Consider the following 19,018-nt stretch of genomic DNA (forward strand, 5'->3'; position numbering starts at 1 on the left):
CCCCCCCCATACCCCGGGCGTTCCTTCCTCGTGGAAACTCTGCGCCCCGTGGGAATTCCCCCACCCCGCCTCGCCCCTCCACGGGACCTGGGCTGCCTGGGGGAGCTCGTACACCCCCCCCCACCCAAGGTCCGGGTCCCGCGGGGGGGGGATGCAGCACAAAGCGGAGCCGGGGGCTTTCTCCTTGAGCGCAGCCGCCTCCCACCCCGTGGCCCGGGCTTTGCCCCCGCGGGAGCTGTCGGATGAAACTGAAACAGGCTGGTGCAAACCTTCAAACCTTCCCCTGGCACAAGGTGGGTGCGTGGACCAGGCTGTGAGGGCAGCTGGAACAAATGTACCTTTCCCCACTGCAGTGACAGCGGGGCTCCGGAGCGACTCTCAGGGCGGTGAGCCGAAGTAATTATCTCTCCCAGATGAGGCTCTTGTGGTTGTGGGAAATGCGAAAAGGAAAATATTATGGCCAAATTTTGAAGTGGCTCCAAGCAGGCTCCAGCTCCGAGGACGCCCGTGCCTGCCTAGCTAGCTTGCAAATCCCTCCCCTGGGCCAAGGAGGTTTTGGGGGTGCACGAATGGGGGTGGCTGGACCAGGCGCGGCATGGTCCTCTGCCGCTCCGCCAGTCTGATTACTAAGTGACTCTCTCCTCCTTTGAACACAAGGGCTGGATATCGCACACGATGCAAAGGTCCCCTGTCACCATAATGCCTTCCCCACTGGCTGGAAGAGGCAGGAGCTGCTGCCCTTTTCCCCCATGGTCGTACTGGTTTGAAATCTCGGAGACAATTGCCCCTGAACTTCTTTGGTTTGCGTGAGAACAGCCAGGTAAAGAGGCAGCTGCAGTGAGTGCAGTGCTGGGCTGTGTGAATCCTGGCTTCTGCGCTTGCGGGAAGCTGAATTTGATGTCTCATGAATTCTTGAGGACAGGATAAGCCAAGGATATCTAAATCCTTTTCAAGGATTTTAATTTGAAGGATGGATTAAAACACTGGCTCTGAGTTACAAAAGACTAGTGCCATAAGCAGTCACTAATAAGAGCTTCAAACTAAAGGAGCTATAATGCAGCTTGAAAAATTCTAGTTTTGTTCTGTGCTAAGTAGCAAGATTAGTTTTTGGAAGGTCTTTTTCTTCCATATTCAGGATCCTGATTCACTTTTATGAGTCCTCTGCTTCTGCTTGAGAAAAGCAGCAGATTTATCCCTGGCTAAATTGTTTCCCCCAAAATTGGTGTTTTATCCTGTGTTCTTCCCAGACCATTGATAGTATAAGGAATCACCTGCAAGAAAGCAGACGACCTTTCTGAGGGCAAAGATCTACCTGGCACCTGGCTGGGAACCTGTTAAAACCATTCTGGATGTTTGCTTTTCCAGTGCCATCCTGAGGCACAATTTCAGTCTCAGTTTTGCGGTGTCAGGGTGGAGGAGGCAGGAGGGGATCCCCAGCTCATCGTGAAGGACTTTGGTTTCCCTTGCCCCCGAGGAAATCCCCGGTGCCTGAGAGCCGAGCGGCCGCAGCGGGTGTGCATGCACAGCCTGACTGCAGCTTGCAGCCAGCTTCCCGCAGGAGATGCTCCAGCGGAGGCTGACATCCTCGGGAAAAGTCCTCCTGATGCCAGAGGACCCTCTGCCCACGGGTCACAGGCGTTGGCCCCTTCTTGCTGGCAGCTGACGTGGCTGTGCCAGGGCTGGCCGGGGAAGCTGCAGACCCCAGCTCCTAGAACAAATAATGTAGTATTTTCTGTCGACGTAGGAAGCTTTGGCTCATACCTGCACGAGAGATGTGGCAGAGTTGTTACCCTTCTCAGCTGTCTCTGCAGGTATTCAGGTCTGACAGCCTAGGAAGCTCTTTTAGGCCAAGGGTTAAAATATTTGGGGAAAAAAAACCTAATTAACATTGGCAGGAAAATTCCTGTTTCATTTGGATTCCGGGAGTCCCCTTTGCAGCTGCTGTGTTATGGCAGTTTAAGCATGACAAGGGCTATTAGCAAAAACTCTTTTTTCTTTTTGCCAAGAAATAAATCCCTTTTTGTTGAAGCCAAACATGTTCCAGGTCAAACACTCAGCTGGTACGAATCAGTGCAGCTCCACTGAATCTGAGGAAGTGTGGCAGGAGACTCTGCCTGGGCTCCCTGCCCTGCTCCTACAGGGGATGTCAGTGAATTCGAGCTGGATTAAAAATAATGTTCATTATAAAACTAGGAGAATCCTAGAAAATAATTTGCGGGAGAAAAGCTTTTAAGTGATTGCTTAGTTCCAGCTCTTCTACGGTAAGTAGTTGGGTTTGACAGTCAGGGTGTTGGTTTTTACAATTAAAATGAATGGCAAAGTTTGGTGCCAAATTCCACTCAGGAAGGTTTCCTGGCGGGGGGAGCTCCTGGGTGCGCTTTGCCTGTTCTTACAAGAAAGCAAAGCCAGGAACAGCCCCAGAGCTGCCACTCCTTCCTCATTTTGCTCCCTTGCTGAGACTCGGGGCAGCGCTGCAGCAAGATGTTCAGCTCCAGGGATGCACTATTTTGCCTTACATCCCCGTACGTCTCCCAGCAGAGGTTAGAAATATCTGCTGCTACGGTCAATCCAAGGAGCATCCGTGGCTGGCCACCCCTTGCTCTATCCTTGCTGCAGCTCTGCTTCTGAGCACCATCAGGTAATGAGAGTCCTGGCTCTCAGGGGCTGGGGACGGCCTCCGGGCAGCCACGGCAGGCCCAGACTCAGCTGAAGGCTTTTGGTTTAGCTAACGTGTGTCCCCTCCAGAAAAGAGGCTGGAGAGGAAACTGAGGGAAAGGTGAAGGGCAGAGTCGGGTGGTTTGTTTTCTATGGAGGGACGGGTCCAGGCACGCACTCTGAGCATCCCTACTGCTGTTGAGTCAGACGCGTTTGCTTGCCCAGATGATGGCTCAACCTCTCCTTCCAGATGCACAGTCGGTCCCTGGGAGGTGCAGCAAGTCCCTCACCCTTGGACTTTGCTGGTGCCAGTGCTGTCCTTTAACCCCAGCAGCCAGTCACAGTTTACACACTGGTAGGAACCGGGCAAACACAGAGGGAAGGGCTTTGTGCAGGGAACAGAAATGAATCCAAGCATTCATTTTTCCTGCCAGAGCAGCCTCCCACCCTGCAGGACCGTGGGGGACCAGCGCTTCCCACCAGCCGTTTGCTGCCACTGTGAGCCTCAGTAGCGCGGTCCCTTTCCCTGGGGAGGGTTCGGAGGGCAGGGCAGAGATTTCTATGTTTTTGCACTCATGTGTGCCAGGGAGTGGTGGGAAGAGCCAAGGCAATTCTGCCCATTGGTCTGCCAGGAGCCTCCCAGGTGTAAATACTCACGTCTGAGCCCGGCTGGATGGGATTTGTCACCCTGCCTGGCTTTGGCTGCAGCCTGGGGACGTTGGTCCCCTCTGCTGCACTACGGAATGTGGGTTGTGGGATCAGGGTGACAACCCATAAATCACGCTGGGGGCAGGCGGGAAGAGGTGGACGGAGGGGCGGCGTGTCTGACTCTTCCCACAAAGAGCTCCTTGATACCATCTAACGCTCACGCTCCCGAGACCCCAGGCTTCCCGTATCGCTGCTCCGCACGCTGCTGCTGGTGAGCAGCTGACTCAGCCGATAACCAGAGGATTACGGCTCCTTGTAAAACCCAAGGTCAAAAAAACAGTAGGAAAATCAGAGCATAATAACTACCCCTAACAAAGGGCTGGGTGCAGCCCCGACGTGGAGCATTGGCGTCCTTCTGCAGCTCTCTGTGTGCTTCCTGGGGGGCAATGAGGTGGGGGGTAACGTGTTTCCCCTCCATCCTATTTCTCTGGAGCGTAACAGGAGTGAAGTGTTGTGCATGCCCATCCTGGGGCAGCTCCAAACGCTCACAGCCAGCCCCACAGAGAACCTGCTCGGGTCCCTCCTGTCCCCGTCCCAGCTCTGCCATCCCGGCTGCTGTCACCTCCACAGATGAATGCATCCTTTCACCCTGCGTGTTAACAGCAGGGGTGGCGGCTTAGGATTTCTTTTCATCTTTCGCCTAAAAGAAAAAGAAATATCCTTGCTTTCTCTTGCGGAGATGTGTCTAGAGAGGGTTTGAGGGAGCCCTTTTGTCTGAGATTTTGCCTTGGCATTCAGTAGCACCCCCAGGTACGGTGGCTGGAGCCACAGTTTCAGTACAGGGTTGTTTGGAGAAGGCACACACCCTCACATGCATAAACAGAGAACACAGTTACATTTATAGAAATGTACCAAAAAAAGAGAATCCTCCCTCGGCCTCCCACTCCCATGCCCCTCAGCAGCCCAAACACAGGGCTGGGCTGGAGGTGAAGCCCTGAAGCAGGAGGAGAGGCTGCAGTGTCTGCGGGCAGATGTCTGCGGCTTCCACCTTCCCCGTGCTCTTGCCTCCTGGGCAGAGCACTGGAGCCGTCCTGGGCTGGATCTGCTCTCTCGTCCATCAGGTACAGCATCCCTCCTGCTTTGGGCTCCTGCCCTGCTCCATGAAGGCTCAGGGACCAGAAGTACGTTAAAAGTGGGAGTAATCCCTGAACGAGTAAGAGGGCAAAAGATAATTTATCTGTCTAGCCTCTTCCTCTTCATCATCTGACATGGTGATGCAGGGAAGCTAGAAAAACGTGAAGTCCTTCAAGCACTTTTTAAAAGGAAAAAAAAAAAACCCCAACAATTTTCTGGTCAAATTTTCAGAGGCTCAAGGTTTGCAAGCCACTCAAAGCTAATGCTGGTGAACTGTGCAAAAGTGCTGGAGCGGAGAGGTAGGACACAGAGAGCTCCTCAAACACGAATGTCAAATGTCTCCGATGCTCTGGACCCAAAGTGCTGTAAGTGTTCCCTGCTGTGGAAAGCGGTTTGCTTCAGCAGCTGCAAATTCACCACATCTCTCAAATACCAGGAGTGGGGGCAGCCCCACTTAACCTGCAAGAACAAAACCAAAGGCTTTAGGCTAGAGAGGAATCGCCTGGGCTCATGCAGTCCCAAACTACAGTTTGGGCTAGGCACTAGTCTTTGGGCTCATTCCTGTGTCTCTTGGGGTAAGCTCTTCATATCGAAAAGCATACCAGACCTTGCTTATCCCCTTATTCACAGTGGAGATGCTGCAACAACACAGTTGGTCCTATAAAAACAGGGCTGGGGTGAATCACTGATTTCTTTTTTTCTTTTAAAATCTGATCTGAAACCCTTTGACATTTTGATATGCATATCCATATTGTTGATTTGCTTTTAGATCCTCAAAAAAAGGTTGCAGAGGAAAAAACTCAGGGGGGTTGTCAGCAGTAGGATGCTGGGTTTTGCACAGAGTTTCATCCAGAAATGGAAAGCATCCACTTCTCCATCGCAGTCAGCAGCTGACACTGCTGAGCAGCCCAGGAAAAAAGGCTGGAAAGATGGTGTAGACATGACATAGCACTTGCAGAAGATCATGCTTAAACTTCCAAGAGAGAGAAACTCTCTTCTGCTGCCAGATCATGATGTAAACTTGGTGCCATTAAAACCCCCATGTGAACCACCCCATGAGTAGCTGTGGTTGTGCTCGGCACCAGGCACGGCTCCCCACGCCGGAGTTCATTCACAGACTCCCAGGGAGCCCACCCAGACCCACCGCCCCTTCCCAGGGGCCATGTCCTGGTGTTAGGGGCAGGAATCGCTGCTCGGAGCAGCCTCTCTGGTCGCTCTTACTCACCGCTCAATGACGCTGTTGTTGAACTGGAGATCACAAGTTACTGACCTCATCTGCTCCAGGAGCTCCTGCATCCTGCCAGGGACACAACCAGCCCCTTATCCCCGTGCTGCTCAGCCTCCTGCTCCCCGCGGGACCACGTCCTTGCAGAAGGGCTGGCTGAGCCGGCAGGGATGATGACCCACGGGTCGCCGAGCGGGGATGGCACCCGGCAGGGCCACGGCGCGCGCGGCGGTGAAGGGCTTTTAACGCAGACTGTCCCAGCCCTGCAGACGAGGAGCCCTCGCCCCAACGCTTGCCCGGTTGCTGGTGCAGAGGATGAGCAGCGGGAGGTCCCGCTTCTTCCCGGGGGAGCTGGGCTGTCCGCAAAACCCTCTTCCAAAAGACTCACCGAAAAGCCATCTCCTGGTGTGCCTGGCTCAGATGGAAGGGTGAAGGCGCGGGAGGAACCGGGGCCAAACTCTGTTTCTCCGTCTGGAGAAACCTGTCCAGAGCCTGCAGAGACGGAGAGACTTGGCAGCCCCGGGCAGGCAGCGGGGCTGTTGGCGGTGGTCTGATCCCCGGGTGCTGCAGTGCCTCGGCTCTTTCTCCCTGCAGCCCTGCGAGTGTGGCATGCCTACCCCGGGACAAAACACTTTGGGGAAATGACGCCTACATAGTCACACGCAGCACATCCACTTCGTCAGTTCAAACAAAATAAAATAACCAAAGGACTAGGGCATCTACTGGGTGGCTGTGCCGCAGCTTGGTAGGTAGTCCATCGTGAAAGCTGGAGGTGAAGCATCATTTTTCTACCACTGCAATTCCTGTTTATTGGATACAGATTCCTGTGTGCCAGGCAGTCCTCCAGACCAGGGGTGCCACTGCCAAAGGTTTACCCATTCCTTGCTCGCGCAGTGGGGGGAAGCAACTTGGGGATCACCCCCAAAGAACTGCAGCAAGTCGTTTAAAAATGCTCCAGGGTTTCCCTACTTAAGACAGGCGCTCATGCACACGGTGGGTGCTGGGAGAGGGGAGCAGCAGCGTTATCTGGAAGCGGGGAGATGCTGTGCAGCTGCACCCCGGGGCAGGACCCCGCGCGGGCACCTACGCTCTGCAGGCAGTCCTGGCACTCCATTGCCTCCACGCTGCAGGCGCTGATGCAGTTGCTGAGCCTCTTCAGATGCTTCTTTATCTCACAGACTTTCCTAGAAAGAAAAACGATGACAAAATTCCCGGTCAGCGTTCGGCAGCAGTGTGGTTATAATTTTGTGTGTGTGTGTTTTACTTCTGCACTGCTTTCTGCAAACCTGTCTGGATCTAAGTTAAAATCCTGAAGGAAAGCAAGTGAGTCACAACAGTGTTGTAACTGCAGCTGCAGCTCTGCTAATAGCCACCATAGGCCAGGTTATCCAAACAACACTAATAGCAAATTAATTAGGGAAAGTGTTGCTTATATGAGAGACAGCTCAAGCCCATCCCTTCTGCCGTAAGCGCCACGCAGGCCGGTCCTCCGTGCCCTGTGGAGGACTGACCATCTGCTCAAAAAGGCTCCTTGCTTTTGCATTTCTTCGTGCATGCTCTCCTTTCGCATTTGAAGCATATGAAGGCCAGAAGGGTTCCCCCAGAGCATGTCCTTGGGGCCAGTCTCTCTGCAGGCACCACGATTGACACCAAAGCCCAAACCAGGCAGCATCTCTGTGGGCTCTGCCGCTGGGGCTGAGCTGGGCCAGGATGGTGCGACCAGTGCCCCGCTCTGCTCTGCCCCAGCCTGGGGAGTAAATCCTCCTGTGAGTTTCTGGGGGACCGACTGCCTTGTTCCTGCCAGGGTGAGGGGCCCCGAGGTGGAGGTGCCACGCACCCGGCAGGCATGCCGTGAGTTGGATAAAAAGAGACTTGGTTTGGCTTTAAAAAAAAAAAAAAAAAAGGAAAGAATATTTAAGGTGAACAGTCCACCTCCAGTCTCCAGAAAAACAGCCACCACACCACAAACCCTGGCTGCTAGCAGGAAGAAACTCAAAACAGGACAATTAAAACTGAAGTAACAATAAATCAAAAATATCCACTTGTGACTCACGATGCCTTCTCCCTAAGGACAGAAAAACAGATACAAAAATACTCCAGAAAAACATGAAGAAGCTTTTTTCCTCCCTGTGAGCAAAGCTAAAAGCCCTGCTTTAGTGCAGACAGGGCTCCTGCGCTGCATGGGTTTTGTGGGGCTCTACACCCAGAGAGGAATCCCACCCTGAGACAAAATTCCTGCTGAAGCCAAGGGGAGATTTCAGTGCCCCACGATGGGACGTGGTGGGAGGTGACTGTGGGCAACAGCTTCTGTCCCCGAAGTGAAACCTGCCTGTGGGCGAGGGTTTGCAGCGTGGAAAGTCCCGGCTGCACAAGCTGAGGCTGGAAAGGGGAGAAGGCAGGGACAAGGCAAGGCAGGACAGGGCAGACACTGCCTGCTGCTCCTGGGACATTCCTGAGCACCTGGGACAAACTTCTAGCCTAAAAATCCACCCCCTAGTAAATCCTGTGCAGGGCTACTCCACACCAGAAATAGGCACCAGGTCAAAAGCCGGGTTTAATTCTAAGGCGTTCTAGAAAATCATTCTCCTTCTGCCCACACTGGCAGCCCAGGGGAACGGATGCTCCTCTCTGAAAGGAACCTTGCAATAAAAATCCAATTTCTGCAACATCCTCTTCCCCTAACGGCCTCCCCCTCACCCCTGCTCTTTGCTGCTGCAGTAGGCAGTGGATTGTGCTCAATCACCACAAGGTAATTTGCTCTTTGCATTATTCCCCAAACACCATTTAACAGAAAATCATTCCTAATAAGTAGATCTCTTTGTCTCAATAGCAATTTTGTCCTGATAAAATAACCTCTCCCTGTCAGAGAGTGAGGTAACCAGCTGCTTGAACTCAAGCTGCAAGTTTGGGGGCTTTTTAAAAACAAAAGACTGAAAACAACAGGGCAGAAATACATGGCAAGGGATAAGAACCAGCGTACACAGCAGGATTTCTAGCAGTCACACAGAGCTGCTTCTTTAAGGTCTTATTACCCTTTTACGAGTCCCTCAGCAGCAGTTACCAATAACATCATCTCCATCTGCATCCCAATACTCGATCAATAGCAGAGTGCATTCTGAAGCCCTGGTCGTTGGAAGGTTACTGGAAAGTCCCCTCTCCCATCCCCACCAGCTCCGAAAGCCAGAGCCCCGAAACCCCAGGGGCTGGTACCTCATCCTGCTGCCGTGGAGGGCCAGGGCCTCCTGGTACTGCTGGACACAGTTGTCCTGGAAAATCAACAGAACCTTCCTGGCCAGATGCCCTAAATTCACCCTAAAACCAGGAGAAAGAAAAAAAAAAGAGAGAACACTTATTTCCTTAAATGTATGAAAATGAACATCACAGTTCACATGGCAGGAGACCTAAAGCTGGCTCCCAAATGGAGAAAGAGGGACTGGATGCTCAGTAATGAATTTTGCATCAGTGTTATAGAGCAAATCTAATTATGATGAAGAGGGGAAGGAGGTTTCGGGGGCCAGGGGGACCCAGCTGGGTTGTCATCCCCACCTCTGGGGCACTTCTGAGAAGTCTTTACCTTGGAATTTTAGGCAAATGTCCAAGGTTAGACTGAAGATTAATTAAGATAAAGGAGTTGCCTGTTAAATTGCACCAACCCTGGTATATACTGAAGTGCACTTTATTTCTTGCCTATGTTAAATTCCCCCAGTTTCAGTGGAAACTGAAAGGAGGATTTTTAAAGGAACAAAAGCTGTCAGACACTTCACCCCCACTGAAAGTCAAGCAGATGTGAAAGCACGGACACTTCCTAAATCAGCATCTCGGCGAATAAATGGCCACAAACTGAGTATTGCGTGAGCAATAGCCTGAAACGTGCTTATCCCCGCAGTGCAACGCAGGGATTTGGCCCAACAGCAGCACCCTGCCCCCGGGTCTGCAGAGTTTTTCTCACATTTTCCTCTGAAATAGCTTGTAGCTTGAAAGTTTTGCTGTGAAGGGTCCCGCATGGACGAACCATCACAGAAGCCGTTTACAGGTGCCCTCTCTCAGCGTTAGTGACCCAGGAACATTTTACATCCCCTTAGGATTCAATCAGAGCAGGCAGCAAACACCCGCCTTGCCCCAGCATAGGGCAGGTCCTGGAAAGGGGAGAGGGTTGGGACTTACTTATCCAGCTTGTGTATTTGTTCCTCATTGTAGCCCAGCCCTGGGGAGGAAAGACACCGGTCACCACATGTTTTCTGGTTCATAACCTAATAAGTGGGCAATTTCACAACACACAGAGATCACTCGAGGGGCTTTTCAGGGCTGCAGCCCCTGGGACTACTGTTATGGCACAGAAATAACTGCTAAACCCAGCAAACTGAAATAATTAAATTTTCCACAGGGATGTTCCTGCTGCAGCCCCGTGCCTCGTGCCCCCAGGGCTGCCGTCCCCATCACTTACGCAAACACGTCCTGGCCTTCTTGAACTGCTTGTAGATCAGCTGCATCTTCTCCAGGCAGCACTCGATCTGCTGGATGCTGAAATCGGGACAGGGAAGGAGACGTGAGACCCCGCAAGAGGAAGGGTATGAGGTTGGGGTGAAATTAGCGCTTTGGGGTGAAATCCGAACACGCCGTAACTAGGGGACACTGCGGCTACCCATGTCTGCGCATAGGGACATCACGCAATATTACACGTGCGTGCACAGGGCTGTTAAAAGCTGTTTGCAGTGAAGGGCTGCGCCTGGCTGTTCGGGAGCCCACGGCGATGTCTGCTCAATCCAGCTGAGAACAGCAGAGCGTTGGCAGGCATTTCGGTAAAGCTGGCTCTACTACAAACCTCTTGTCCTCATGCACTTGTTGCCCGTGCTTCACCAGTTCCGTCAAAATGCCGTCCAGCGCCCCTTGAAAGTCAAAGATGCTGTGGGAGCACTGGGAGAGCTCCTCAGCCACCTGTGGATGAGGAGGAGATGTTGGAGCCGGCTGCTCCGAATATCGCCTGCGGCTGCGGGTGCTCCCTGGCCCCGCACGGAGCCGGCTGCCCGCGGGGGCTCACCCTCTGCAGCCTTGTCTTCACCGTGGCCACGTGCTTCAGAGCCGGCACCCCGCTGCCTGCAGGAACGGCCTCGTACCTGAAGAAAGTCAGAAAACGAATAGTCCTGAAGCAGAACACAAGCCAGAGGCAGCCATCACCTGGGCAAAGGAAATCCATCCTGTGGTGGAGGCAGTGTCAGAGTCGCTGGGGGAGCTGGGAGGTGGTTTGCTCAGGCAATAATTCTGCGTTCAGGGTACGGGATCTGAGCCGCAAGATGCAAAGCGCTGATCCGGTAAAAACTCACCCTGTTGTGTCCAATTTGTTCCAAAATTCTTAGCTTCATAGCCACTGGCTCTACGCCAGATCAGATGTTGTCTGCCTCCCTGCAGCTGGCATGGGAGCGTAACGCTGAGCGGTGCACACTGGCTAAGTCAGCAGAAATACGCCTGATCCAGACCGTGTTGGAAGGGATGGATAAGGCAGCAGCATCCAGCTGCAGCATTAGTGCTCTTGGCACTACAGCCCTGCGCTAATCCGGCTGAAGTCAATGGGAACCATGTGTCCCTGTCTTTTTGGATGAAATGGAAATTAAGAGACTTGCTGAATTGAAAAGAATGGAAGAAGAGCAGCCCAGCAGCAAAGAATTTTCCACTACAACAGCAACAAAACAGAAAAGCAAAATAACTGTGGATTACTTCAGATAAAATGGGTTCAGCTTTCCCTGGGGCAGCGTGAGTGGGAATGGGTGCATCGGTTATGTTGGGGACAGCCCAGGGTTTCTCCGTACTTCAGCCTCCGATGAATGCTCCATTCGTGGAGCCTCTTGAATGGAAATAAGAGACATCTCATCACGGATGGGGTGGTCAGGCGGGATGCCAGCTCCGTGGGAATGCAGCACGATGGGCTGCCGGCCGCTGCCCGATGCTCCCCACGCTCGGCTCTCCAAGGCTGTTTGCAGGGAGCGGGGCTGGCCATGGTGGCCAGACCCCAGAGGGGACCTGGCACCTGATGCCATCCTGCCCATTATTTTAACTCTCCTGGCAGAAGTGGCTCTTTTTTTTCCCTTTCCCACAAGCTGGCAGCAGCAGCCCTGTCTCCTTCTCGCACTAACTCTGCAGCTCATGGGCTGTAACAGTCAGAAAACCCTGGAGCAGGAGCCGGGGAGCAAGGACTAATTCTGGGCTCCTGTGAAACCAGGGACTGATCACTAAAAACTGAAGCAAAGAGGGAGAAACAGCCAGAGTGGCTCATTTCCCACAGCCTCCACGTACGGCGAAAAAGCCTCTTATCTTCCAGCTACCAGCTTATTCCTGGAATTTTACTTATTGCTGATTATTCAGGCACCTTTGAGAGTCCCGTATCTTATCTGCAGCAGCCGCAGCCCAGCGCCTGCATCCCCACGGCCACAAAGCCACACTTACAGCACGCGGGTCTTCACCTCAGTGAGCTGCAGGCAGGTGAGCACCGAAAGAGCCCCTCTCCTCTGCTCCAAAATCCTCAAGCACTCGGTTTTCAGGTTCCCACTGCCAGGACAGAAAACAGCCCATTCGACTCATGCTCCCCAGCAGCCCAACCTCCGTCCCGGGACCGGCCACGCGTGGCGGGGGATTAGGATGGAGCTGGTGGCTCCTCTCTGGCTGCTCGTGAGAAAATGGGGGACTGGATGCATGTAAAACTGGGTGCAGCTCCCAGGCAGGGGGGTCTTGCCTGCCGGACACTGTCCTGCCACTGCACAAGAAGTTCCTGCCCCGAAGGAAATGGGTGAGACACTGAAAATGCACTATTATTACTATTATTATTATTATTGTTATTGTTATTATTACTACCACTACTATTATTATTACTATTATAATAATTATTATTCTGTTTTCCTCAGCATCTCCTAAACTGAAAAAAGTGACTCAAAAGTAACAAATGGGGACAGGAGCATCCTCACAACACCGAGTGGTATTTTCCTATAGGTCCAGTCCCCTCTCAGCCTGGCACACACTGACCATTGCGCTGTGCCCCTTCCCAGTACGCCATGACCACATCCCACCAGACCCAGCGGTCCTGCACTGTCTGGAAGAGGCTGGAAAACCCCGAGCGGTTTAACTCTCGACACACAAATCTCTCGGTGCTGGGAAGGGACGGGGGTCCCCCCCACGCCGCCCACGACCGCGGTGGCTCCGGCACTCACATCACCCAGCGGAGACCTCTCGCCAGCAGCTCCCGGCAGCGCCGCAGGTCCTGGGCGATCCACAGCGTCTGGTGCACGGCACCCACCGCGCTCTGCAAAAGCAAAGGGCGCTGCCGGCGGCTGCACCTCCGCGGCCGGGGCTCCCCCGGGATGCACGGACACCCCCACGTACCTTGGCTGCGCTGCAGTCGGCCACCACGTCCACCTTGGGGACAAACTTCGGAAACTCAAGGGCTGCTGGAAAGACAGACAGCGGTCACTTTGGGGAGCGAGACCAGAGCTCCCGAGCCGCGGCTACGGACCCACAGGGATGTCTCACACCCGCCTAAGAAAAACCTGCGGCCGCTCAGGATTTCAGGCAGAGGAGCAGCCACGATGCTGGAGGCTTAGCGCAGCCCTCCAAGGTATTTTGGAAATGTGGACAAAGGCACGAACCACCTGCAGAGCCCCGTGTGGTGGGTGGCCGTGGAGCTACAGCACACGGCGGGGGAAAACTGACCCTGGAACCTCCTAATCCTGCTCCGGCATCGTAACCCCTCCACCTCCTGCTGTGCACTGGAGTCTATTAGGATAATAATTTAAGGAAATCTCTCTTATGGCACCCACCCAGCACGCCGTGATGCATCTCCAAGCCAACAGTACTCACAGTCTCTGTATCTCACTCCTACTATCTCTTCTGGTTGCTCAGTGGTGCTCAGCAAGGTCAGGGGGTTGTGCTCTGTGGTTTTGCAGAAATTATGAGCTTGTAGATTAGGATCCAACTCATACAGATGACCTTCAAAAAAATATTCTTGATGGTGAGGGACTATATTTGTTTGTTTGAAGACAGCATCTAAAAACTTGGTGGTACTGAAATGAAGAAGAAATGAAAGGATGGGGAATAAACAATGAGCGCTCAGATTTCCATCGCTTTAACAGCCTGCCACCCTCTTCTCATAGTAAAATACTGCACAAAGTCAGCGGAGTCCCTCAGACAACCCCCCTGGGGCTCTCCATGTGCCATGCCAGGAGCCGACAGCTCCCAGTTAATGAACTCTCCAGCAAAGGCTGGTTTGAGCCTGGTTTGTTTTAAGCTGGTTTAACTGCGGTGCAAAGGGAATGGGTGCTCCCCCCAGGTTCACCTACTGGAACGAGGGGCCGAGGCTCCTGAGCTCAATTCCCAAATTCACTTTTAACACGGCCTCGGCATCCTTACGTGTTGTAGGAATGGATGTAGATGCGATGCGAGGAAGCTTGCTGCAGGGAGAAGACGTCGACCACGATCCTGTGCAAAATGTCGTTGGTTTCTGCAAAAAACTGGTCGAATCCCCAGCATTTCTCCTGATCCGCCTCCAGGATGTTAGCCAAAATGGGTATCAGCTGGTCCTTCAGCCCCCTGCAGCAGCAGCAGAAGAGATGTTCGCACAGACTGGCATAACCCTGAGCCATCCCCGCAGTGGTCCGCGGGGCCGGGGAGAGGGGCAGCCCCTCTCTTGTGGCTGAGCTCCCGTACCAACGGAGCCACTGCCCTGCCTTACACCCCCTTTTCCTGGCTGTAAAGCAAAGACCTGGTCTGAGAGCTCTGACTTCTGCAGACGAAAAGCTCATCTGCCTCGTTAAAAAATTCCTGCAAGGGACACTCACGCCGAGAGCCGGCAGGTGACGGGCAGCTCGTAGCTCCACTCGATGCTCCCGTTCTCCTGCCTCTGGACCCCCGCGATGGCTCCGGCAGGCTTCTCGGTGGTAATTTTATACCTGTTGAAAGAAAATTTCTTGCAGCTGAAATGAGCCAAGGGACCTCTGTTTGGGCACTACATCCCTCGGGTTCAGCAAAGAGGGAAAGGGCAGAGTGTGGATGGGCTGGGAAAGATATGATTAGCAGAAAGAAAAAAAAAAAACGCACAGAGGGAAAATACTTCAGGAAACAGTCAAAAACTTTCAAGCAAACATTAACCCTGCCTCCTCTTCCAGCCGTTTAGCCACAAAGTCACGAGAATGCATTTTGAGGGCGAACGTGGTAAATGGGGCACAGATCCTTTAGCACACTGCACATGCACGCTCTCGACAGGCTACATTTCAGGGCTTTCTAGGCTATGTGGGATTAAATGAGCAGCAAATTACGTAGTCACACGGTGCTGCTGGCACACACCAAGCCACAGCCGGGTTGTCCTGCAGCCCCCCAGGTCCCACCTCCCCACTCAGCAGCAACCAGCCCTCCCAGCTGGACGCGGTACCTACATGATCTCCTTGTTCCTGCGAGGTCCCCCGAAGGGGACGAAGGGGAGGCTGCCGGTGGCAGCGTGGTAGAAGGTGACGCCGATGCTCCAGAGGTCGACGGTGACGCCGTAGGCTTTCTGCTGCGGCTTGCGCAGGACCGCTCGCTCGTACATGTCCGGGTGCTGCAGGGACGAAGCAGAGAGCAGCGCTGCAGGTTTGCAGCGGGCATTGAGCCTTGGGTGCTGGGATTGAAAACCGACCGCTGGCTTTGGCCTCTCCTACTGCTGGATCCTCCAAACAAAATGTCAACTGGAACTCTACAGCAAAAGTGCTGAGCCCCGCATCTTTGAAAAACCTGGCCCCTTTGAGACTGGGCTCTCCAAGTCACTGCTGCTCTCTACAAGTTGCCCAGCCGTTGGATGGAGGGATGGGGACCAGCTTCCCCCAGGACTCCCTGTGGCCACCAGACTGGTGACACACCATACTCACGAGATATTCCTCCGTCCCATAGACGGACACAAACTTTTCATCATCATCCAGCTCTCGGGCGGCCCCAAAATCCGTCAGCTTATAGATGCTCTGCCCATCTTCCCCCATCAGCCGCATGATGTTCCCAGGTTTGATGTCTCTGTGGACAACGCCGTTCTCACGGAGGTGGTTCATCCCTGCCACTGGGCACAAGGGCGGAAGGCAGCGTTCATGCACGGGGCTGGAGCATTTTGCATTTTTGTTTAAATGTAGGAACATGAGAAGGGCCAGCGAGGGGACAAGCCCCAGGGCTGGTTGCACTTAAATGGGGACCAATGTGACTGGGGGAATGGAGAGGATGAGCAAGTGCACGGTAGGGCATTGCCCTCCTGCTCCTCCGTCGTGGGACACAGCCTGTTCCCACAGCTTCCCGGCGCAGGTCCGCAAGGAGAAACCCTCAGGCTTCCCCTGAACGCCAAGTTCACAAACCCACCCTGTTCAGAGGTGCAATTTCTGACCGCTCAGCCCAACCCTCCCGTCTGTAGCCCCGGGCTGGTGCCCGCAGGGTCCCACCAGCACCGCGAGGTCCCCAGCCCGCAGCTTCTTGGCACCAGGCTGCACTGGCAGTGGCAGGCAGCCACCCGTCCTGGGCTGGGGGGGCGCAGGGACCCCCCCACACTCACCCACACACTGCAGCACAATGAGGAACTCGGATTCGGCCAAGCCGAAGGCGTTCGCCGGGTCTTCCAGCACGTTCAGCAAGCTGCCGCTTGAGCAGTACTCCATCACCAGCACCTTCTGCTTGCTGCTGCCCTGCAGCGGGGAGCAGACGTGAGGGGCTCGGCCGGGCCCGTGTCCCAGCCGGTGGCGCCTCCCCACCCCCCAAGGTGGGACCGATCCCCTCCCTCGGTTGGTGGGTCCCTGGGTTTCTCCCGCTCAGACAAACCAGCGTTGGAGAATGTCCCCGCTGTGCCACGCGCCTGGCCAGGGGACAACAGCAGGTCACGTTTGTGCTCCAGCCCAGTGCTACCAGTGCCCCCAGCGCCCCCAGTGCCGAAGGGCTGGGCTGAGGCTTGGTGTGGAGCCAGAGGGAGGTGGGAGGAGGCAGCTCACTGGCCCAGTGGGTTTCCGAGCTGAGGTCCCGCTTACCGTCTCCTCCACGGCAAATAATTTGACAATGTTTTTATGGTTCAGCTTCCTCAGCATCTCGAACTCTCTCATCTGGACCTCCTGGGGCCGGAGGTAGCTGGCTTTATTAAACACCTTCACAGCAACCAGCTCCCCTGATTTCTGGGAAAAGAGGAAAAGGAGAAAAAGGAAATGGGAGGGGACACCATCCATACCCTAAGCAGCTCCATCAGCTCCGTTACTGTTCCCACATCCCGCTCGGGATGCAAACTGCGCTGACACCATAACGTGTGTTCTGAACGGGAGTCCCACAGCCTTCATTTTCTCCGTTGCAAAAGCAACCGGCTGTTTTTCACCTCCCTTTGCTTCCTGTCCCTGTAGCCCACGTGCTACATGGCAGCGTGTTTATTCAGCTTCATAAAATGTTTATAGCTGGGGCTGCGGCTGGCAGCTCCCTGCCTGCTCTCTGCGGGACAGGGCTGCTTCCAAACCTTCCTCGAAGCCGCCTCTCCTGCCCTGCGCCCTGCAGAGACAGCTTGCTCAATAAACTTCAAAGGCCAGCAAGGCAGAGAGTCTCTATTCTAACCTTGGCAAGTGTTTGCATGAAATATGCAAATCGCCAAGGACGGGGTTTTCAAAACCTCTGGGCATTCCCCCAAAACAGCTTCTTTCCCGCCCCCCCGCCTCCCCCGCAATGCACGGCAGCGCCGGTGAGCCGGACCCAGCTGCGAGCAACCCCAAAAGCTGCTCTTGAACCGCAGCCCCGAGCTGGTGCCGTGGAGGGGGTGGGGGAGAAGGAGCCAAATGAAAAACGAAAATAAAACCCAAAGCAGCCCCCAACGCTGCCGGCAGCCGGGGAGCTCCCAGGAGGGCGAGCAGAGGGGACCATGGGCGTCCCACGCCGCGGGGCAGGAGGGATGGAGGGGACAGAGGGGAGCCGTGGTTTTGGGGTGGCTGTCCCCCCCCCGGTGCCCCCGCTCACCTTGTTGCGAGCTTTGTAGACACAGGCCGTGGCACCCTGGCCCAGGAGGTCCTCGGTGCTCCAGAGGTAGTTTGGGGTGCTCTGCATCTCCAGCAGCGCCGCTGCGGGAAGGGGGGGAAAGCACACGGGTCACCCCCGGGGGGCTGCTGGCCTCCTCCAGCCCCACCACCAAACCCCGGCGTTTATCCGTCCTGGCCTGGCAATGCACGGGGAAAAAAAGCCGGCCGTGGGACATAGTCCTTGGCCAGCAGCCACCAGCCTCCTACCTCGCCAGCACCGAGCGGGCAACACCACACGAAGGGCCGCGCATGGACGGAGCTGTTAGTGCTGCCAAAAACCACCCTGTCGCTGGGACCTGTCAGGGCTGGCAGCGAAGCACTGACAGATGCATTAAAAAAAAAAATACGAGCAAACAAACTGCCGAGCTGCAAGGTGGCGAGAGGCGCCTCCCCGCCCCGAGAACAGAAACCTATGGGATTGCAAAACCCGCTCTGCAAGCATCAGCTGCGGCTGGAGGAGGAAATGCTTCAGCTTCCTGCTCGAGAAAAAAATTCCCAGAATTGCAGCCATCCCCAGGCGTGCTGGGCTCCGCAGCCGCTCCGCCGGCTCAGCGGCCAGGGCCGGGATGGACTCCGGTAACAGCAAACGGTGCTGAGCACCAGCCACCACGCAGCCCTGCCTGGGACGGGGAGTCGGGAGTCAGGAAGCAAAATCAGCTCGGGATCTGCATCCAGGGGCTGCGGCAGCCTTCGTTAGCCATGGCGAGCACCCGCCGTGTGCGGGGTCAGTGCTCGGCCCTGGCTGTCCCTGGCATGGGATGCAGCATCGCACGTCGGGATGCATTTGCGATGAGCTGCTGCCGCTGTCCTGCTTTACAGAGCCACCGCCTGCTCCGGATGGCTCCTCACAAGCCATGCCAGGGCCGAGGTGGTTTAGCTCAAGCTGTCCGTCTCCGAGAGCTGCTGTGCAGGAGTTACAGGTCCCAGAGCTTTCCTGCATCCCTGTAGCTGCAGGGATGGCTCCTGCAGAACTGCAGCTCCCCATCCCCGGGGGCAGCCCTCGAGCAGGTAAAACTGCTCATAATAAAGCGCAGAAAAGGAGGGAGGAAGCAGGTGTAAATCGAATAAAGAGCCCTGATCCTTTCCCCAGCCGCAAACCCATCCCCCATCCCTGTGAAGCAATGGATCCGGCCCAGCCCCGGCACTTACAAATGCTTCCAGAGGGTTTCAGAGGTGAGCAAGGGGCAGAGGGGAGATTTTGGGGCATTTCCCGGCTCCAGCGACAGCCGCTCCCGAGCTGCACCTCCAGCATCGCTCTCACCAGGAGTCACGCGGTGATTCAGATCGATCAGGTAGATCAAGGATTTCGCATCTCAGTGAGAAAAAG

General features: G+C 54.8%; 1 protein-coding gene across 1 annotated transcript; it reads right to left on the reverse strand.

Annotated features, from left to right (window-relative positions):
* Nucleotides 1–4,621: 4,621 nt before the first annotated feature.
* On the reverse strand, nt 4,622–17,984 carry IKBKE (inhibitor of kappa light polypeptide gene enhancer in B-cells, kinase epsilon). Its single transcript, XM_010579217.1, has 21 exons — nt 17,899–17,984; nt 17,633–17,733; nt 16,672–16,812; nt 16,206–16,335; nt 15,544–15,725; nt 15,076–15,236; nt 14,482–14,592; nt 14,054–14,233; nt 13,505–13,707; nt 13,031–13,095; nt 12,859–12,950; nt 12,101–12,202; nt 10,701–10,776; nt 10,485–10,597; nt 10,107–10,183; nt 9,827–9,866; nt 8,873–8,974; nt 6,750–6,846; nt 6,051–6,154; nt 5,663–5,734; nt 4,622–4,896 (listed from the first exon to the last, which is right to left on the reverse strand). Exons 2-21 carry the CDS (start codon nt 17,717–17,719, stop codon nt 4,863–4,865), a joined length of 2,169 nt encoding a protein of 722 aa, XP_010577519.1. The 5' UTR covers nt 17,720–17,733; nt 17,899–17,984; the 3' UTR covers nt 4,622–4,862.
* Nucleotides 17,985–19,018: the final 1,034 nt, after the last annotated feature.

Source organism: Haliaeetus leucocephalus, unplaced genomic scaffold (genome assembly GCF_000737465.1).
Source record: "Haliaeetus leucocephalus isolate CR32 unplaced genomic scaffold, Haliaeetus_leucocephalus-4.0 Scaffold68, whole genome shotgun sequence".
Lineage (NCBI taxonomy): Eukaryota > Metazoa > Chordata > Aves > Accipitriformes > Accipitridae > Haliaeetus > Haliaeetus leucocephalus.

Excerpts from the sequence above, each read along its gene's own strand:
- IKBKE (XM_010579217.1), bottom strand. The coding sequence starts at position 17,719 with ATGCAGAGCACCCCAAACTACCTCTGGAGCACCGAGGACCTCCTGGGC. Across the intron at positions 13,096-13,504 it reads AGGAGTGAGATACAGAGACT|CAGCCCTTGAGTTTCCGAAG; the intron begins GTGAGTACTGTT and ends CTGTCTTTCCAG. Across the intron at positions 9,867-10,106 it reads GAAGGCCAGGACGTGTTTGC|GGCTGGGCTACAATGAGGAA; the intron begins GTAAGTGATGGG and ends TTTCCTCCCCAG.